Source organism: Erythrolamprus reginae, chromosome Z, assembly GCF_031021105.1.
Source record: "Erythrolamprus reginae isolate rEryReg1 chromosome Z, rEryReg1.hap1, whole genome shotgun sequence".
NCBI lineage: Eukaryota > Metazoa > Chordata > Lepidosauria > Squamata > Dipsadidae > Erythrolamprus > Erythrolamprus reginae.
The window spans coordinates 94197769-94219250 of record NC_091963.1 but is presented as its reverse complement, the minus strand read 5'-3'; the positions used below and the strand labels follow the sequence as shown (position 1 = coordinate 94219250).

Sequence of the window (21482 nt, the reverse complement as noted above, 5' to 3'; positions counted from 1 at the left end):
TTTGGACAACCCCTTTGGGACATGGCTGCCTTGTGCCAAGTTCTAGAGTAAGGTGGCATCAGTCAAGGTGGTGCAAATTATTTCATATTCATAGAATTGTTTTTAATTGCAGAAACCCCAGGTTTCCCAACCTACAGCCGTCCCACCATTCCCAATGTTAATAATATCACAGCTTTAATGACCTCTCTTCCAGGTGAAACATTGAGCAGCACCACAAATATAGGCCCCACAGACAATGAGAGAAGTACACTCATTTATCCCACTGATTCCTTCACAGATCCAACTCCTCCTCCCACAGTAAATTGCAGCATCGCCACAGCAACTTCTTCGGGTTTAACACAGAGTCCATCCTCCCAGACTTATAGCACTACCCCAGCAACAAGTACTTTCTCCTTCAAGACATTCACTTCCACGGCAATGCCCAATGCACCAGAAAATTCCACTAGCACAACACCTAATGATAATTCAGTATCTACATCCGCAAGTACTCCCTCAGCAGAAATGCAGGTCTCATCAACCATGACCAACCCCACCAGGACTAATGCCTCTGTAAGCACAGCTGTCACAGAAACCCTCTCCACAAATGCTACTATTGTCACAACTACCACAAGTGGTGAGTATCAGTTTGCATTTGATCTATATATTTGGTCATTCGTATTTTAAGCTTTTCAAAATTCATGACCATTTTTTTCTTTTATTCCTGTTACCAAATAACACTGAACTTTTGTCTGAAGCACAGCCTGGATCTTCTAATTTTTTAAAAAATATGTTCTGTTTAGGACAGATTAGGTATAAGTGCTACTATTCATCATGTTTCTATCAAATCATGCTGTTGACATAATCCCTTATAAGTGTACCTTTGGTTGAAGAATAACCATATGAGATTATTCTCCCTCCATAATCTGGGGGTGATATTTGTGGTTTTCTCTCTATAGTGAGTACTCCCTCGTCTCTTAGTACTGGGGATCCTGTCTGAGGTAGCTGAGAGTGATATTTCAGCAGTAGCTAAAAGACCACAGGAAGCTCTCCTAAGTTCTGAAAGATTAGGAGGATGGAAAATTCCTTTGGGACATGGCTTCCTTATGCCAAGTTCTAGAGTAAGGAGGCACCAATCATTGATACATTGGTGCAAATTATTTCATATTCGTAGAATTATTTTTATTAAATAATTTTATTAATTATCTTGCCAAATTTTTTGTTTGAAGGAAGCTGTTATGAAGAACTCCCTCTCCAATTTTCCTCTGTAAACAACTGTTCATAATTAAGATCTCTGTATGTATTTCAATAATTGTACTGCAGTATTAGTGTCTTAAAAAGGGAAGGTCCGTACTGATCAACTAACATTGAGAAATGATGAAGGAATGTTTTTCTAATGAAAAAAGGCAAGAACTTATTTTTAAAAAAATAAAAATATTTTTAATTAGTGTATTTTGTGGAGTATAATATGCACCTTTTTCCTCTCTAAAAGAGGCTGAAAATTTGGGTGCATCTTATACTTCGAATATAGCTTTTGTGAAGCTTTCCCCCTCCCCCAACCCTAACTAGGTGCTAATTATCTTCTCGGCTTCCTATTCCTCCTGAAGAAGTTTTTTTTCCTGCCCTAAATCTTTGCAGGCTTGCTTTCATTCCTACTCTTTCTGAAAAAGGCTTTTTCAGCCCCGAGGCTGTGCTAGCAATCTTCTTGGCTTGCTGCATTTTTTTTTACTCTTAGAAACATAGAAGATTGACGACAGAAAAAGACCTCATGGTCTTACTCCCTCTGAAGCAGTTTTTTCTGCCCTAAGTCTTTGCAGTCTTGTTTTCATTCCTACTGCCTCTGAAAATGGCTTTTTCAGCCCTAAACAGAAGATAAAATAATGTGCTGAAGCTGAACAGAATAAGGACACTAGCCAGATGAATACCTGGTATGTACATTGTTTCCCTATTTTCCTCCCCAAAACTAAGGTGCATATTATACTCCAGTATGTCTTAGACTTAAAAAAATACAGTACATTGATTTCATTTTCCACTTCATTGCTTTAAAAATGACCATCCTCCCCATCCTTCCTGTCAGCTAATGTCACATTAGAGGCTGAAAGAGTGAGGAGCAATTTGGAGTCATATGAACGCTTGTAAGCTCACTTCATTTATCTGCTGCTTTGTTTATTTTTTATAAATGCATACTGTGATAGAGAATTATATTTCTATGTAAATTGCTGCATTGATTTCCAGAGATATGTCAAAATGGTGGAACCTATGATGGGATCAAGTGCATCTGTAATGAAGATTTATTCTATGGACCCAAGTGTGAGTTCCTCATGGATAACCTTCCAATCCCTGAATGTAAGTACAACCAAGGAGAGTGTGATTACTTTTTCCTGAGGGCAGCCTAAAACTGCTCTCAGGAAAATTCTTGCTTCCAAATACAGTGATACCTTGTCTTACAAACTTAATTGGTTCCAGGATGAGGTTCTTAAGGTGAGAGGTTTGTAAGACGAAACAAAGTTTCCCATAGGAATCAATGGGAAAGTGATTAATAATAATAATAATAATAATAATAATAATAATAATAATAATAATAATAATAATAATTTATTGGATTTGTATGCCGCCCCTCTCTGTAGACTCAGGGTGGCTAACAACAATAATAAACACAACATGTACAATCCAATAATAAAAAGCCAACTAAAAACCCCTATTATAAAACCAAACATACACACAAACATACCATGCATAACTTGTAATGGCCTAGGGGGAAGAGCTATCTCAACACCCCCATGCCTGGTGGTATAAATGAATCTTGAGTAGTTTACGAAAGACAGGGAGGGTGGGGGGACAGTTCTAATCTCCGGGGGGAGTTGGTTCCAGAGGGCCAGGGCTGCCACAGAGAAGGCTCTTCCCCTGGGGCCTGCCAAATGACATTGTTTAGTCGCTGGGACCCGGAGAAGGCCAACTCTGTGGGATCTTATCGGTCGCTGGGATTCGTGCGGTAGCAGGCGGTTCTGGAGGTTCTGGAGTCTGGGGAGAGGGGCGGCATACAAATCTAAATAAATAAATAAATAAATAAATCTGGTCCATTGCCATGTAGGGCTTTAAAGGTCATGACCAACACTTTGAATTGTGACCGGAAACTGATCGGCAGCCAATGCAAGCCATGGAGTGTTGAAGAAACGTGGGCGAATCTTGGAAGCCCCACGATGGCTCTCGCAGCTGCGTTCTGCACAATCTGAAGTTTCCGAACACTTTTCAAAGGTATCCCCATGTAGAGAGCGTTGCAGTAATCGAACCTCAAGGTAATGGGGGCATGAGTGACTGTGAGCAATGACTCCCTGTCCAAATAGGGCTGCAACTGGTGCACCAGGCGAACCTGGGCAAACGCCCTCCTCGCCACAGCCAAAAGATCATGTTCCAATGTCAGCTGTGGATCGAGGAGGACTCCCAAGTTGCGAACCCTCTCTGAGGGGGTCAGTAGTTTTTCCCCCCCAGGGTAATGGATGGACAGATGGAATTGTCCTTGGGAGGCAAGACCCACAGCCACTCCGTCTTGTCTGGGTTGAGTTTGAGTTTGTTGACACCCATCCAGGCCCCAACAGTCTCCAGGCATTGACACATCACTTCCACTGCTTCGCTGACTGGACATGGGGTGGAGATGTATAACTGGGTATCATCGGCATATTGATGATATCTCGCCCCATGCCCTTGGATGATCTCACCCAGCGGTTTCATGTAGATATTGAATAGCAGGGGGGAGAGGACCAACCCCTGAGGCACCCCACAAGGGAGAGACCTAGAGGTCGACCTCTGACCCCCCACTAACACTGACTGTGACCGACTGGAGAGGTAGGAAGAGAATCACTGAAGAACAGTGCCTCCCACTCCCAACCCTTCCAGCCGGTGCAGAAGGATACCATGGTCGATGGTATCGAAAGCCGCTGAGAGGTCGAGAAGCACCAGGACAGAGGACAAGCCCCTGTCCTGGGCTCGCCAGAGATCATCCATCAACGCGACCAAAGCAGTTTCTGTGCTGTAGCCGGGCCTGAATCCAGAGTGCTGAGGACTAGATAATTGGCTTCTTCCAAGGACCGCTGGAGTTGGAGAGCCATCACCTTCTCAACAACCTTCCCCATAAAGGGAATGTTGGAGACTGGACAGTAGTTATTAAACATGGCTGGATCCAGGGAAGGCTTCTTGAGGAGGGGGCACACAAGTGCCTCCTTATAAAGGGCTGGAAAGGACCCCCTCCCCAAGGAGGCGTTAACAATCTCCTGGACCCAGCTCCGTGTCACCTCTCGACTGGCCGAAACCAACCAAGAGGGACACGGATCCAGCAGACAGGTGGCGGAACTCACAGCTCCAATGGCCTTGTCCACTTCATCAGGTGTCACCAAGTCAAACTCCAGCCAGACTGATGGACAAAGACGTTTAGCCCCAGTCACCTCAACTGACTCATTGTCAGCCGATACTGCTATGCAATTGGAGTCAAGATCAGCCCGGATCCGAGCGACTTTATCAGCGAAAAACGAGTTAAATTCCTCGGCACTACCTTGTAAGGGCTCCCCAACTCCCCCCTGATTTAGAAGGGAGCGGGTCACCCTAAACAGGGCGGCCAGGTGGGATTCCGCTGATGCAATCAAGGTGCCATGATACGCACATCTTGCCGCCTTGAGCGCCACTTTGTAGGTCTTAATAAAAGCTCTTACAAGTGTTCGTTCAGATTCGGACTTACTCTTCCTCCATCGCTTCTCTAGACGTCTCTTCTGGCGTTTCAACTCCCGGACCTCCTCATTGAACCATGGAGCTCTATGGGTCTAGTGCCACAGAGAGGCCGCAAAGGCGGAATTCGGTCGAGAGCCTCTGCTGCAGCCTTGTTCCAGGCCTCAGCAAGAGACTCCACCAAGCTGTGGACGAGTGAATCTGGTAAAACCCCAAGCGCCCTCTGAAAGCCCTCAGGGTCCATCAGGTTTCTGGGGCGGAACCTCCTAATTGTTTCCGTCTCCCTGCGGGGGAGGATTGGAGCCAGAAAATCAAGCCGCAGTAGAAAATGGTCTGACCATGACAAAGGCAATGCTTCTAAGCCCCTTAGTCTCAGACCATTATTCTATTGCCCCGAGAGGAATATCATATCGTGTGTGTGTCCACCCTCATGAGTCAGACCCTGAATTACTTGAGTCAGGTCCATGGCTGTCATGGTGCCAAGAACTCCTGTGCCAATCCAGAGGAACTGCCGAGTGATGGTAGATTGAAGTCCCCCAGGACAATAAGTCCGGGGAACTCCACCGCCAACCTGGCCACCTCCTCGAGCAGCACAGTCAGGGCTGTTGACACGCAGCTGGGAGGCAGGTACGTGCATAACAAGCCCACCTGAACCCCTGAATCCAACTTCACAAGGAGTGATTCACAACCCGCAATCTCAGGGGCAACGAGTCTACGCAGGCGAAGGTTCTCCCTGGCTACAATAGCCACTCCCCCCCTCCCCTGGGGTCAAGGCTGATGCCATATCTGAAACCCGTCTGGGCATAATTCCGAGAGAGGAACTCCTCCCTCTGGGCCCAGCCAGGTTTCAGTCACACATGCCAGATTGGCCTCCTCATCCAGGATTAAATCCCAGATGAGGAGAGCTTTGTTAACTACCGATCTGGCATTGAGCAGCAGCAGCTTGAGCCCAGGGCCCGGATTGCACTCATCACCAGGGCTCCGGTTTGAGCTCACGGGACCGGAACAAGGGATCACTGTTAAGCAGCGATCTGTTTTTCCTCCAGAACGGCTAGCCCCGTGGCTTCCGCCATATCTACCTCTCCCCAGCAGGACCGGAATATTCTGGCCCTCTGTCACCCCGGAGAAAGGTACCCCCATCTCTCCTTTCCCTCTACCGCCAGGTAGGCTAAATTCTGCATTCATACTGACCCTATTATTTCCATACATACCATCCCATTCACACCACCCATTCATATTATAAAAATTACAATTACCATTTACCCCATCCATACCCCAACCATCCCACAAGTTAATCCCATCATTCATTCCATTCGCTTCATATATACCTTCCATCTGATCCCAAATATCCATCATTAAAATTACCCCCCAATAGATTAGTTAAAATATACATAAAAATTAAAAAAATTAATTAATTAATTTAAAAAGGTTAACTGGTCAGTTATAAATTAATCTGAGACAATAATATAAATTATAAATTAGAATCAATTAATATAAAATCAGTTCTTGAATGAATAGTTCAAAATTCATCAGTCAATCAGTCAATCCAGGTCAGGGTGATAATAATGTCTTTAGTAAATCCTTCTTTAAGACTGCTGTGTTATAAAGTCATCCACTAGGGGCGCAGTGTCTTCAATGTTATTCGATAGGGAATAGAGAATACAGAAGATGGATGGAAGCAGGGGGATGAGGGGGGGGGAGATGACAAAAGCAACAATCTCAACATTTGCAAATACCCCCAGTTTAATTGGCAGTTCGGCAGCTCAGTTCTCATTGTCCACTCTGGAAGTGAGGGGAGAGGAGGGGGGGATTCCATTGTTCACTCTCCCCCAACTCTGCCCTCTCTGTTCTTTCAATCCAATCCCAGCCAACACTCCACAGGGCAGCTCCAACTCGCCTCAACCTCAGCCTCCTTCCTGCATGTTCTGGCCATCTGTCTCCTTCGTCCCCCTCAGCACCAGCAGCTCTCACCCACTAATGCGTGCAAGCCCAAAATTCATCCCTTTTGCCAGCCCAAGCTCCTGTTTTTGCGTGCTGGGATTCCCCTGAGGGTCCCCTCCATGGGAAACCCCACCTCTGGACTTCTGTGTTTTTGTGATGCTGCAGGGGAATCCCAGCAGGGGAATCCCAGCAACTGAAGTCCGGAGGTGGGGTTTCCCAGTGAAGGGAGCATAAGTGAAATCGCAGCACCAGAAAAACACCAAAGTTCTCGAAACCCCACCTCCGGACCTCTGTGTTTTTGCAATGCTGTGATTTCACTGAAGCTCCCCTCACTTGGAACCCCCACCTCCGGACTTCCGTTGCCAGCGAAGTGCTCGGTTTTGCAATGCTGGGATTCCCCTGCTGCGATTCCCCTGCAGCATCGCAAAAACACAGAAGTCCGGAGATGGGGCTTCCCATGGAGGGGAGCTTCAGGGGAATCCCAGCAGTGCAAAAACAGGTGCTTCGCTGGCAATGGAAGTCCAGAGGCGGGGCATCCCAGCAGCGGTGATGGGTTTGTAAGGTGAAAATAGTTTGTAAGAAGAGGCAAAAAATCTTAAACCCCGGGTTTGCATCTCAAAACGTTTGTATGACGAGGCGTTTGGAGATTGATTCAAAAATACATGACTGGTCATACACTGTTTCAACTTCAAGAAACAATGTTACATGGATTTGTATGCCGCCCCTCTCCGTAGACTCGGGGCGGCTAACAACAATAATAAAAAACAGCATGTAAATCCAATACTAAAACAACTAAAAAATCCTTATTTTAAAACCAATCATACATACAAACAAACATACCATGCATAAATTGTAAAGGCCTAGGGGGAAAGAGTATCTCAGTTCCCCCATGCCTGACGGCAGAAGTGGGTTTTAAGGAGCTTATGAAAGGCAAGGAGGTCGGGGGCAATTCTAATCTCCGGGGGGAGTTGGTTCCAGAGGGCCAGGACCATAGCCGAAAGATGTTTCTCTAATGTGAGCTGTGGATCGAGGAGGACGCCCAAGTTGCGGACCCTCTCTGAGGGGGGCAATGACTCCCCCCCCCCAGGGTGATGGACGGACAGATAGAATTGTCCCTGGGAGGCAAAACCCACAGCCACTCCGTCTTATCAGGGTTGAGTTTGAGTCTGTTGACACCCATCCAGACCCCAACAGCCTCCAGGCACCGGCACATCACTTCCACTGCTTCGCTGACTGGACATAGTATGCTTAGTATCTTACCTGATGTTGCCCACACCTAACCCTTCACAAGACCCTGATCTGAGATGATCCTCACCTGACTGACCTCCCTGTCACAAGACCTATTGATCACACTACAGGTTTATAAGTAGAACACCAATATTGACATCGCCTAAATTCTGCTGAAGATGTTACCTAGCCTGGTAATGAAACATTCAGAAACCAACCCAAGTCTGGAGAATGAACATCCAAGCTACAGTTATTCACCACTATACATAGTATTCTTAGATTTCAGTTAGTCATTCAAAAAAGTAGACTGTAACTACTTCTCAGTAAGCTAGAATAATGTGGAATAGACAGCATCACCACCAGATAGATTTGTAACCAGCTGGCAAATGATACTGAACAGGTAAACCTTAGTGGTACTACATCTACATAGAAGATACAAGTGTACATCTACATAGAAGACCTGAGTCCTAGAACCCACTGCAACAACATTGCCAAAAAGGCTTTAAGAGTTGTTAACCTAATCCTTCACAGCTTTTTCTCTGGTAATTTTGAACTGCTAACAAGAGCTTACAAAACATTTATCAGACCAATCCTAGAATACAGCTCGCCTGTATGGAACCCAGATTGCATATCTGACATCAACACAATTCTACAACACGTTCTTACTCCAAATCAATAGACTTATAGATCTGTATGTTCCAATTACTCCTCCTAGAAGAAAACAGAAAAACAACATTCCCATCTCATTAAAGAAACTACAAACCAAAAAAAGATCCCTCTGGCGTAGAAACAAAAAAGGTCCTGTAAACAACTTCAAAAACCGCTACAGAAGAATATGCCAACAAATAAAAGTAGAATGTCTGAACTACCGCAGTAAACAAGAGGAAAACCTCCTACGCTCCAAATCTAACCGTGCCTTCTACAACTTTGTCAACAACAAACTTAACGACTCCAGACCTATTCCACCTCTCATTGGACCACACAACATAGAGTACCACGACGACCCATCCAAAGCAAATCTTTTCAACTCCTTCTTTGGCTCCGTTTTTGTTAACAGTAATAACTCATCCCCCCTCTTCGCAAATCGCACTCCTAACTCATTAAATAACCTAAGCCAAATCATCTTCACCACAGACTACGTTGAAAAAGCAATCCGTGATCTCAAACCTTCCCTATCTGTCGGTCCAGATGGTCTTTGTGCATACTTCCTAAGAAAACTCTCATCTGCCATAGCTGAACCTCTAAGCATCATCTTCCAAAATTCCTTCATGACCAGCACTCTCCCCAAACTGTGGTCAAAAGCAGTAGTCATCCCCATCTTCAAAAAAGGAGACCCATCACTAGTTGACAACTACAGACCCATATCACTATGCTGTGTACCTTGTAAAATCATGGAATCAATTATAAACCGTTCAATCACTCTCTACTTAGAATCTAACAACCTACTATCAAAAAAACAATTTGGATTCCGTAAGAAACTATCCTGCAACCTACAACTACTCCACTGCAAAAACATCTGGACTACCCACCTTGATCAAGGAAAATTCATCGATGCAATTTATATCGACTTCTGCAAAGCCTTTGACTCAGTGGTTCACGACAAACTTCTCCTAAAACTCAAATCCTATGGCATCTCAGGACTCCTCCACAACTGGATTACCGCATTCTTGTCAAACAGACAACAAGTTGTCAAAATCGGAAGCGCCATTTCCTCCCCTGTCCCTGTCAAAAGCGGCGTTCCCCAAGGCAGCGTACTAGGTCCTACTCTTTTCATCCTATACATCAACGACCTCTGCGATAATATCATAAGCAACTGTGTACTTTTTGCCGACGATGTGAAACTCTTCAACACCACCGACAACACACTCACTCTTCAAAAAGACCTTGACTTCATTTCAGATTGGTCCAACACCTGGCAACTTCAAATATCAACCAACAAATGCTCTACCCTCCACATCGGCAAAAAGAATCCAAACCACATATATGAACTGAATAAACAAATCCTCACTACCAACCAACACTCAGTAAAAGACCTCGGAATACTCATTTCAAATGACCTAAGTGCTAAAGCCCACTGCAACAATATCGCCAAAAAAGCCTCCAGAGTTGTTAACCTGATCCTACGCAGCTTTTGCTCCGGCAATCTCACACTACTCACAAGAGCCTACAAAACCTATGCTAGACCCATTCTCGAATACAGCTCATCTGCCTGGAACCCACACCGCATCTCAGACATCAACACTCTCGAAAACGTCCAAAGATACTTCACCAGAAGAGCCCTCCACTCCTCCACTCGAAACAGAATACCCTACGAAAATAGACTAACCATCCTGGGCCTTGAAAGCCTAGAACTAAGGCGTCTAAAACACGATCTAAGTATTGCCCACAAGATCATACGCTGCAACGTCCTTCCGGCCAACGACTACTTCAGCTTCAACAGCAACAACACAAGAGCACACAATAGATTCAAACTTAATATCAATCGCTCCAAACTTGACTGCAAAAAATACGACTTTAACAATCGAGTTGTCGAAGCGTGGAACTCATTACCGGACTCAATAGTGTCAACCCCCAATCCCCTACACTTCTCCATTAAACTCTCCACGATTGACCTCTCCCGATTCCTCAGAGGCCAGTAAGGGGCGTATATAAGTGCACTGTTGTGCCTATCGTCCCCTGTCCAATTCTCCTTTCTTACCTCTTTTATCTTATATATTCTCTCCTCTATATATATTCTCTTCCTATCCACTTCCCTTCTTTTTACTTCCTATCTTTATATATATATTCCTAATGTATATTCTCTCTCATATGTATTGTATATTGGACAAAGAATAAATAAAAAAAATAAATAAATAAAATTGAGAGAGTCCAGAAATATTTCCCAAGAAGAGTCCTTCATTCCTCTTCTCACAACAAAATACCTTACTCTACCAGATTTGAAATTCTTGGTTTAGACAGCTTACAACTCCGTCGTCTCCATTCCGACTTAATTATAGTTCATAAAATCTTATACCAAAATGTCCTACCTGTTAACGACTACTTCACCTTCAACCGCAACAACACACGAGCACGAAATCGATTTAAACTAAATGTCAACTGCTTCAAACTTGACTGCAAAAAATACGACTTCAGCAACAGAGTAATCTACGCCTGGAATGCACTACCTGATTCTGTGGTTTCTACTCCTGACCCCAAAACTTTTAACCTTAGATTATCTACAATTGATCTCTTCTCCTTTCTAAGAGGTCTGTAAGGGGCGTGCATAAGCGCACCATTGTGCCTACCGTCCCTGTCCTATTGTCTACTTTTTATCATTACTTATCTAATGTTTTATATGTACAAATTATCACCCTATAATTGTTTGACAAATAAATAAATAAATAAACAAATAAACAAATAAATAAATAAATAAAGGTAGGAAGCAGTCTGGTATAACAAGGTTCTGTCTTAGGCCCAGTAGTCTTCAAAATCTTCATAAATGATTTAGATGAGGAAATAGAAGGAGAACTCATCAAATTTGCAGATTACACTAAACTGACAGGAATATGCAACACCCCAGAAGACAAACTCAGCATCAAAAAGGATCTTGGCAGACTGGAACAGTGGGCCCTATCCAACAAAATGGAATTTAAAAGAGAGAAAAGCAGGGTTTTACATTTAGGCAGGAAAAATCAAAGATACAGGTACATATTAAGTGAAACCTGGCTCAAAAACAGTAACTGTGAGAAAGACCTTGGACTCCTAGTGCACAATCACCTAAATATAAGGCAGCAGTGTATGGCAGCAGCCAAAAAAGCTAATATAATCATTGGTTGTTTAAGCAGAGGCATAGAACCAACACCATGCGAAGTAGTGACCAGTTTTGTTCACCACATTACAAAAAGAGTCTTTGTAAAAATGCAGAGAAGAGCAACTAAGATGATTCTAAGGCTAGGAGACAAAAACATATGAAGAACAATTGCAAGATTTAAGTAAGGCTAGTCTAGAGTACTGGCCTTCAACTTTTTGATACTAGGGAGACTGGTTCTGTGGAGGGAGGTTTTTCTTCCAACTGTTCGTGTTAAGTTCTCAATTTACAACCTCCCCCCCCCCCCTGAAATGCAAATTCCTCGATTTACAATCAACCAGAAAGGCTGATGCTGAAGTCTGATTGGCTAAGCACAAGAGGCCTTTTGAGCAGGAAGTTAAAGCATTGTGATTGGTTGGCTGTCGGACAGCCACACTATAAAAGGAGCTTTCAGAAGTCTGTTCACTGTTCTTTTTAAGCTGAGCTGGAGTGGTGCTGAAAATGCCAAAATAAAATTTCCCTGTTTAGAAAGTCAAGCCTCTGCTAAATTCTGTCAGTGCAAAGACTCATCTAACAATTTGTTTGTTTGTTTGTTTTGACCTGATGCAAAGTCCATGGACTGGGGACAGGGGAACCCTGATCAGTAGTGGGTTCTAAAACCCTTTACTACTGGTTCTGCACATGAGCAGAAGCGCCCCAGTCAGGTGGGGGAGCCGCCCACCACTGGTGCTATTGGTTCTTAGCGCTGGCCCAAACCGGGAGCAACCAACTGCTGCCCCTATAGAAGAAATAAAAGGACTAGAGGTGACATGGTAGCAATATCCCACTATTTGAGAGTCTGCCACGAAAAGAAAAAGGGGTCAACTTATTTTCCAAAACACCTAACCTGGAATTAAGGATAAATTTCTTAACAGTGAGAACAATTAACCAGTAGAACAGGCTGCCTTCAGAAGTTGTAGGTGTGTCATCACTAGAGGTTTTTAAGAAGAGGCTGGACAGCCACTTATCTAAAATAGCATAAGGTCTTCTACTTTAGCAGGGGATTGGAGTCAAAGACCTCCAAGGTCCCTTCCAGCACTATCCTGAATTTAAAAATATATCCATAAATAAAAAGGAGTTTTCAAACCAGATGAGGATCTTTGGATTTAGGCATTTGAAACTATGTTGGAGAATGGGAATATATTTACCTCTTGCCTGTCACATTTTTTTGAATTCCTTTGCAGGGAAGTAACATTGAGGTTCATATGAATATCTTTTCCCCTCTCTTTTAGTATCTGTGACTGTTAATGTTGAAGCTCAGGTGAAGGTTTATAACAAAGATTACAATTCATCTCTGGAAGACTTAAGCTCTGACTATTCTCAGGAAATTCAGAACCAGTTTAAAAAACAGGTATGATTGGATCAAGGAAATAGCCTACATCTGGTCAATGTCATTATTTCAAAGAAATGTATCTTATCTTTTCCTTTAATATAGTGAGAGCATTGATCACCCAGCCTCATAGAGATGAGGTGGGATGATCAGCAAGCCAGCAAATCAGGGAGCCGCTGGCTCACCCATCACTGTGAGTGGCACCGGGATGGTGATGTCTTTGTGATGTCACCAGCGGGCTGCTACCAGTACGGATGTATCAGGCCACAACTGTAGGAACCCACCTTTGAAATATAACCATTTCAATGTAATATATCTTACACATTTCTTTAACGAAGGCCAGGCTAGTATCTGTGACCATTAATGTCAAAGCTCAGGTGAGGGTTACTAACAAAAATTACAATAACTCTCTGGAAGACTTAAGCTCTATTATCAGGAAATTTAGGCTTTTTTAAAAAGTAGGTAAGATTGGATCAAGGAAATAGACTACACATGATCAATGTCACTATTTCAATGTAATGTAGCTTACCCTCTTCTTTTACCAAGGCCAGCACTCCTAATTCATACCAAGAATGTTTCTTCTCCCCATTCAAAAACTCGCTTCTTGAATTTCCAGCTTTCTGCAGCTGAAGAATTAGACAAGACGTAGCATAGACCACATACTCAAGGCTTTAGGAAGCTTGCTTCTAATTCAAGTCTCTTTCCTAGCGTAAGTTTCTTTGTTTATGAAGGCTTTCTTTTACTTTTTCTACCTTGCAGATGGAAGTAGTTTATCGTGATGTCCCTGGGTACTTTGATGTGGAGATCTTACGAATGAGGTGGGTGTCTAAAGAGAGAATAATTTATTCTTTGCAATGATGAACCATCAAGTGAACTTGAATATGGGTAGAACTTTTAACCCATTGTGGAGACTCTTTTTTAGTTTCAGTGATTCATCTTCAGATTTCTTTAACAATACACATTGACTAGGGTCTGAGCATGTCTTATATATACTTTCATTCATCAAATGTTCTGGGAAACATCTGAGAGAGATGAAAAATAATCTTGCAAGTTAAAAGCAGTTAGAACTGAACTTAAGGTCTGGGTTGAAATCCTACTCAGTTATAAAGCTGTCAGAGAAACTTCAGCCTAGTCTGAAACTTTTATTCTAAGTTGTCTCGGAAAATTGTTGTGTGGATTAAATGGAGTGGAACTGGAGTAGAAATACTAGTTCATTTTTTCATATCTTCATGGAGCAATAAAGTGTACTTCAGCACCTGAGGAATTGTCCTTCCTTCACTGTTCTCTTAGGAAAGGCAGCATTATTGTGGAGCATAGAGTCATCTTCCAAGTACAAGTAGAGAATAATGAGGAAATAATCCAGAAGCAGATGAATACTATTACAGACGAAGTGAGAAACTCCTTGGCAGAGATCGGTACTAATGGGGAATGTGTCAGGAATTCAGGTATGGTCTAGCTTGGTAAACTTTTCTACTTGAATGCGATTTCCTTTGACTGACAAATAAGCAAGATTCCTGGCTCCTTCTTTTAGAATGAGCCACCTTTTTTCTGCAAGAACAAATGTCCTTTTGGAGGGCTTTCCCCTTGCCTTAAAAGTTAATAGAGCAAGGTACCATATCTGTGCTGCAAATCTCAGAATAGCTACTAAATGGCAGCAAATACATATATTTTGCCTGAATGAAGGCAAATAGAATGAAGACAAAAGTGTTCCAGGGTAATGTTGCGGGATCCAATCTGGGTCAGTCACTGGGACCAGAAATTTATTCTTCTAAGCTTTCCGATTCATGCTAGGGCCCATCCTCAGAGATTTCCCTTTTATCAGAATATTTATGTGTTGGCTTTCTGTTGGTTAATTGGTATATTAATGCAGTGTTTCCCAACCTTGGCCACTTGAAGATATCTGGACTTCAACTCCCAGAATTCCCCAGCCAGCATTCGCTGGCTGGGGAATTCTGGGAATTGAAGTCCAAATATCTTCAAGTGGCCAAGGTTGGGAAACACTGTATTAATGGCATGGGATTTTATGTTTTTTCCTTGTGCTGCCAAACTCTTTTGGCTCTTAAATTCCTGATATACTGGTGAAAAATCAGCACTTCTTTTGACTGACTAGGGCCTGTTTTCCAGACTTCAATCATTTACCTAGCTATCCTTGTAGTTGCATGGCCAACCATCTTAGTAGCTTCAAACTTGAACGCACATAATTGTTCATTGCAATGTGACACTATCGATGAGTTTGGTATCCACATTTGAACACCCACTTGTATTCTTGCAGTGGTTAACTTCCTACCTGTCTGTCATAGATAGTCACAGGGGCAATCCATGCAGGGGGGAAAGTAGACCTGTTTTGGTCCCGGAGACCAGTGTGGGTGTGCAGGTGGGTGGCAGCCAGCACGTGTGCCCCCATGTGAGATTTTGCTTCTGTGCTTGGAGGTGGAAGCTAAAGAAATTGAAAATCGCCAAAATCTCACAGAAGGACACACACGCGAGATTTCGGCAATTTTTGCCAATTTCTTTGTTTCTTTTTTTAATTTTTTTTTTAAAAAAGACTTTACTTAAACAGCTAAAACATACAGAGTCCATAAACATACTTACAACCATACATTCCAATAGGTATAGATTAGATAGAAAAGAAATAAAGAGAAATAGAAAGAGAAAAGGAGGGGAAAAAAGGGAGGTGGGGAGAGAAACAAGGATAGTTGTTACTGTTGGCACTAGTGGTTGAGCGAACTGTTTGTGAGTGTTTCATGGAGTTAACAAATTTGATTTCTCTAAATGTAGTCAAACATTAAATAGGAAGTTTGTTCCAAATAATGTTGTATATGAATTTGCGAAAGTGAAGTATGTTAGTATGTAGTCTGCTGGCTAGTAGTATGATATCTTTAGATTCTGTATAAAATGCTTTAGAGAAAGTTTTTGTTCCATTGGTTGGTGGTAAATTTTGATTATTTTATGTATCTTCAGTACTGAGGTGTTGCTTATTTCCATTTTTAAAGTTTTGCAGGTATTTTTTCTGTTCTGGCCATTTATGCCAATTTCTCCAGGCACTATAGAAGTTGGATTCATCTTTTTCACACATCTTTTCCTACCGAATTGGTCCTGGAGCCTGGTGTGGGTGTGTGGGTGGGCAGCAGCTGGAGTGCACACCCCAATGCAAGATTTTGCTTCTGTGCTTGGAGGCGGAAGCTAAAGAAATTGGTGAAAATTGCCAAAATCTCGCATAAGGACGCACACACGAGATTTTGGCAATTTTTGCCAATTTCTTTGTTTCCACGCATGCGCAGAAGCAAAGGAAGGCCAAAAATCACCAAAATCTCATGCATGCAAACGTCTTCAAGTGAGAATTTGGTGATTTCTAACCATTTGTTTGCTTCTGCACATGCATTGAAGCAAAATGTGGGTGTGCAGGAGCATGCGTGCATGCAGCAGGGGCTGGCAGATGTACATACATCGCAGTATTCCAGGTGTACTGGGGGTATCCCGCCCCTGATTAGAATATCTCACCTCCAAGAGATCTTTGCAATGTATGGTTTGTCCTCATATAGTAGCCTCTGGACAGTAGGTTGCTCCCAGTTCAGACCGGTTCTAAGAACTGGTAGCGCCAGCAGTGGGAGGCTCCACCAACCTACCTGGGACACATTTGCACATGTGCAGAAATGTTGCACATGCAAGCATATGCAAACTGTTAGTAAAGAGTTTTAGAAGCCACTGAAATCCTACTTGAAGATCTTGGAAGCTGTGTTCCACTGCTTCTGAAATATTTTTAATGTATGACAGAGTGTGCCAAATAATTAGCCTTGTAAAGTGTGTTCTCACCCTGCCATGTAGTATGTATGTAGTGATTTACGACAGAGAGGAAACTAATCATCTGAGTGCAAGAACACAAGTTGGTGGTCAGACGAGGAAACTCATACTCACCAGCAGCCTCTCAGTGGCTCAGGGAACAAGGATATACATTCAGTTTCAAAGCTAATAAAATTGTTGGCTGTGCAGGTACGAAGATAGCCAGGTAAATAACTGGTTGTTGTTGTTATTATTATTATTATTATTATTATTATTATTATTATTATTATTATTATTTATTAGATTTGTATGCCGCCCCTCTCCATAGACTCGGGGCGGCTCACAACAATAATAACACAATATATAACAAATCTAATAATTAAAAGTCACTAAAAACATTTATTAAAAGAAAACATACACACAAACATTCCATGCATAAACTGTATAGGCCAGGGGAGATGTCTCAGTTCCCCCATACCTGGCAGCAGAGATGAGTTTTAAGAAGTTTACAAAAGACAAAGAGGGTGGTGGCAATTCTAATCTCCAGGGGGAGATGATTCCAGAGGGTCGGGGCCGCCACAGTTCAATCGCCACAGAGAAGGCTCTTCCCCTGGGTCCCGCCAGACGACATTGTTTCGTTGACGGGACCCGGATAAGGCCAACTCTGTGGGACCTAACGGGTCGCTGGGATTCGTGCAGCAGAAGGTGGTCTCAGAGATATTCTGGCCCGATGCCATGAAGAGCTTTATAGGTCATGACCAACACTTTGAATTGTGACTGGAAACTGATCAGCAACCAATTTTTATTTATTTATTTATTCAATTTTTATGCCGCCCTTCTCCTTAGACTCAGGGCGGCTTACAACATGTTAGCAATAGCACTTTTTAACAGAGCCAGCATATTGCCCCCACAATCCTTGTCCACATTTTACCCACCTCGGAAGGATGGAAGGCTGAGTCAACCTTGAGCCAGTGATGAGATTTGAACCACTGACCTTCAGATCTACAGTCAGCTTCAGTGGCCTGCAGTACAGCACTCTACCTGCTGCGCCACCCCGGCTTGACAATGAAGACTGCAGAGTGTTGGTGTAACATGGGCATACCTAGGAAAGCCCATGATTGCTCTCGCAGCTGCATTTTGCATGATCTGAAGTTTCTGAACATTCTTCAAAGGTAGCCCCATGTAGAGAGCGTTACAGTAGTCGAACCTCGAGGTGATGAGGGCGTGAGTGACTCTGAGCAGTGACTCCCGGTCCAAATAGGGCTGCAACTGGTGCACCAGGCGAACCTGAGCAAACGCCCCCCTCACCACAGCTGAAAGATGGTTTTCTAATGTTAGCTGTGGGTCGAGGAGGATGCCCAAGTTGCGAATCCTCTCTGAGGGGGTCAATAATTCCCCCCCCCCGGGTGATGGATGGACAGATGGGATTATCCTTGGGAGGCAAAACCCACAGCCACTCCATCTTATCAGGGTTGAGTTTGAGTCGGTTGACACCCATCCAGACCCTAACAGCCTCCAGGCACTTGCACATCACTTCCACTGCTTCACTGACTGGACATGGGGTGGAGATGTAAAGCTTGGTATCATCAGTGTACTGATGATACCTCACCCCATGCCCTTGGATGATCTCACCCAGTGGTTTCATGTAGATATTAAATAGCAGGGGGAGAGGACCGACCCCTGAGACACCCCACAAGGGAGCAACCTAGAGGTCGACCTCTGACCCCCCCCCACTAACACCGACTGCAACCAGCTGGAGAGGTAGGAGGAAAACCACTGAAGAACAATGCCTCCCACTGCCCAGGACCCCCTGCCCAGAGAAGCATTGACAATCTCCTGGACCAAGCTCCGTGTCACCTCCCTGCTGGCCAAAACCAACCAAGAGGGACACAGATGCAGTTAACAGGTAGCGGAACTCACAGCTCCAATGGCCTTGTCCACTTCATCAGGTGTCATCAGATCAAACTCTTCCCAGACAGATGGACAAATATGGGCCCCAGTCACCTCGACTGATTCATTGTTAGTGTACTCTGTTATCCAATCGGAGTCGAGGTCCGCCTGGATCCGAGCGACTTTATCAGCGAAAAATGTGTTAAAGTCCTTGGCACTACTCTGCAAGGGCTCCCCAACACCCCCCCCCCTAATTAAGAAGGGAGCAGGTCACCCTAAACGGAGTGGCTGGGCGAGATTCCGCTGATGCAGTTAAAGTGGCATGATACACGCATCTTGCCACCTTGAGCACCACTTTGTAAGTCTTAATAAAAGCTCTTACAAGTGTTCAATCATATTTGGACTTACTCTTCCTCCATCGCTGGTTATAACTGGTTAGGACAGAAAGCAAGCCTGGGAAACTGGGGGCCCTTGTCAGGCAACAGGATACATTCTACATCTTAAACTTAGACACTGAGGAATGTTTCACCTATTATTTGTTGATTTATTCTTCCACAGATTACCTCAAAAGGACAATCATTTTGGTGCGGGGGTGCCTAAATGTTTTTAACGCCGAAGAATCTTGAAGAAAATATATTGTATAGCCACCTCAGATAACTAATTCATACAATTATACTTTTTCCCCCCCAGGTCCAGATCTGTGCTTTGATCCTTTACCTAACCCAATTATAAGTTCAGTTTTTTCATTAAATGGTAAGTTTCAGTAAACAGTTGGGTAAATGTGTTAAGATTATTGGGACTATGCTTTACATTTCCAAATTACGAAATTGTTCAATCTATATTTTAAATGTATAATTGCTAAATGTACCATAGATATCTGAACTGCTGGCTTTTTATTCATAAATGAAAGTCCTTAAAAGCTTTATTGATATATAGATGCAATCAACCAATCAAATAAATCCATCTCATCAAATTACTTTATGTACACTTGTAATCAGGCCCATAAATCAATTGAGGCAGGCCCAGAGGACTCGCCAGACCAAATCCATGGAGAACCATTCACTCACTCGCTCAAGTCTTCTCTAAGTCCTATATGTCCAGTTGTAGCATTAGCAGTGAGGCCATGACAGGAGGTGAAGATGAAGAAAAAACTGTGCAGGTCATGCTAACAGATGTTGTCATTTATATTCTCAATTTATGTTAAAGTTGTAATTCTTGAGCCATCAGGTAAAAAAAAAACTTATGGGCATCAATTGTCAGACTCAACACAGGCAGTAGTATGGTCTGCCTATGATGCAATCATCCCTGTTAAATGTAGAACAAGTTAAGGAAAGGGACTGATGGATTCTCTGCTTGGAGGTAGAAACTAAAGGTGGTACTTCTGAATATGGGTTTAATACTCTCAGGTCTGCAGTAGAAATATGGGTACAGGTCTTCCTGTGTGTCTTCTTGTTCTTCCACTGAAATAAAAGGGTAAACTGGATGCCTATGTGAAATTATTTGCTTCCAAAAATTGATTTTAAAAAAATCTAATGTGCATATGTGCAGCAGCCAAATCTTGCCGTGGTGCCTAGAGCAGCAGCTGGGGCCAGTAGCAACAGCAGCTGGCCTGAGCTCTCTGCCCTCCTGCACTGCAGGTATCTCTCAACACATGCGGCAATGGTGCCCTGAGTGAATCGTGGCCTTTGGGAGCAGCGCTTGGGGTGCCATTGCCACACCAAAAAATGCCTGCAGTGTGGGAGACCACAGAGCATTCTGCACGGCCTGTGGACCACACGCCATCTTCTTGGTGTAGCAAGGTGGAGGAGGCCCCAAAAGGTAAGGGGCAGGCTGGGCAGGAGGGACAGTGGTGGAGCAGATCACTTACCTTATTTTTGGCCTTTTTTGCTTCTGCAGAAACAAACTCCAAACCTAATTAACATTTAACCAAATGATACCTATTAATTCATATCATCCAATCATCCAACCTTTCTTATCTTCCTTTTAATAGTACATTTTATCAGTAATTTTAAATTTCTATATTTACTCCAATCCCATTTAACATTCAAGCCATTAACATTTAAAATTTCCTTCTGCAATCATATATGATATTTTTAAAAGGCCAATAACAAAAAAAGAAAAAGAAACATCAAGATATCTTGTTACCATTATTAATACTTATCAGTGTATCCTTTTATATCTCATTGATAAATTTCCAAAAAAAATCATATAAATTTGCCAAATTTAATACTACTACTACTATATTAAACATGAATTCAAAACTATTTCTAAAAAAATATTGTCATAAAATAACCAAAGTTTATTTAAAAGCAACAACGTTCTGTTTAAAGTTTATAACTTTCTTTCTTGTCTTTTTATACCACCTTTTAAATTCCCTTTCCCTTTGTCTTTCTTCTTCTTCTCTTTAATCTTTACAGACCTCAACCCTCCATTTTTTTCTTTCTCTTTTCAATTTCCATTTTAATTTTAATTTCTTTCATAATCTGCCAACTCTGTGCCTCTGCTCACATCTTCCCCCTTTTTTATTAGTGCTGATAAACAACTCATTGTAAGATGTAACCATTAGCCCATTTATTAACCAGACTATTTTCAGATTTCTTTATTATTTTACCCCATTAGTTTCTTCTACTGTATCATTAGTTAAAGCTGAACAATCCACACAATTCATAATAATCTGTCCAATTTCAATGTTAACATTCTTTCCATTTCCATAGGTTCCTTCTGCTCCTACAGTTTTCACCATCTATTGGTCCAATTCTGCAACATTTACTTCTCCAGTTCTTTATTTAATCACTT

General features: G+C 42.8%; 1 protein-coding gene across 1 annotated transcript in view; it reads left to right on the top strand.

Moving 5' to 3' along the window:
- The first annotated feature begins 417 nt into the window (after positions 1 to 417).
- The window catches only part of LOC139153853 (mucin-12-like), a 32894-nt gene continuing 11829 nt past the window's right edge, over positions 418 to 21482 (top strand). The window contains exons 1-5 of the mRNA XM_070728270.1: positions 418 to 613; positions 12919 to 13037; positions 13776 to 13834; positions 14307 to 14461; positions 19377 to 19439. Coding sequence (XP_070584371.1) covers positions 418 to 613; positions 12919 to 13037; positions 13776 to 13834; positions 14307 to 14461; positions 19377 to 19439 — 592 coding nt within the window. The remainder of the gene's footprint in view (positions 614 to 12918; positions 13038 to 13775; positions 13835 to 14306; positions 14462 to 19376; positions 19440 to 21482) is intronic.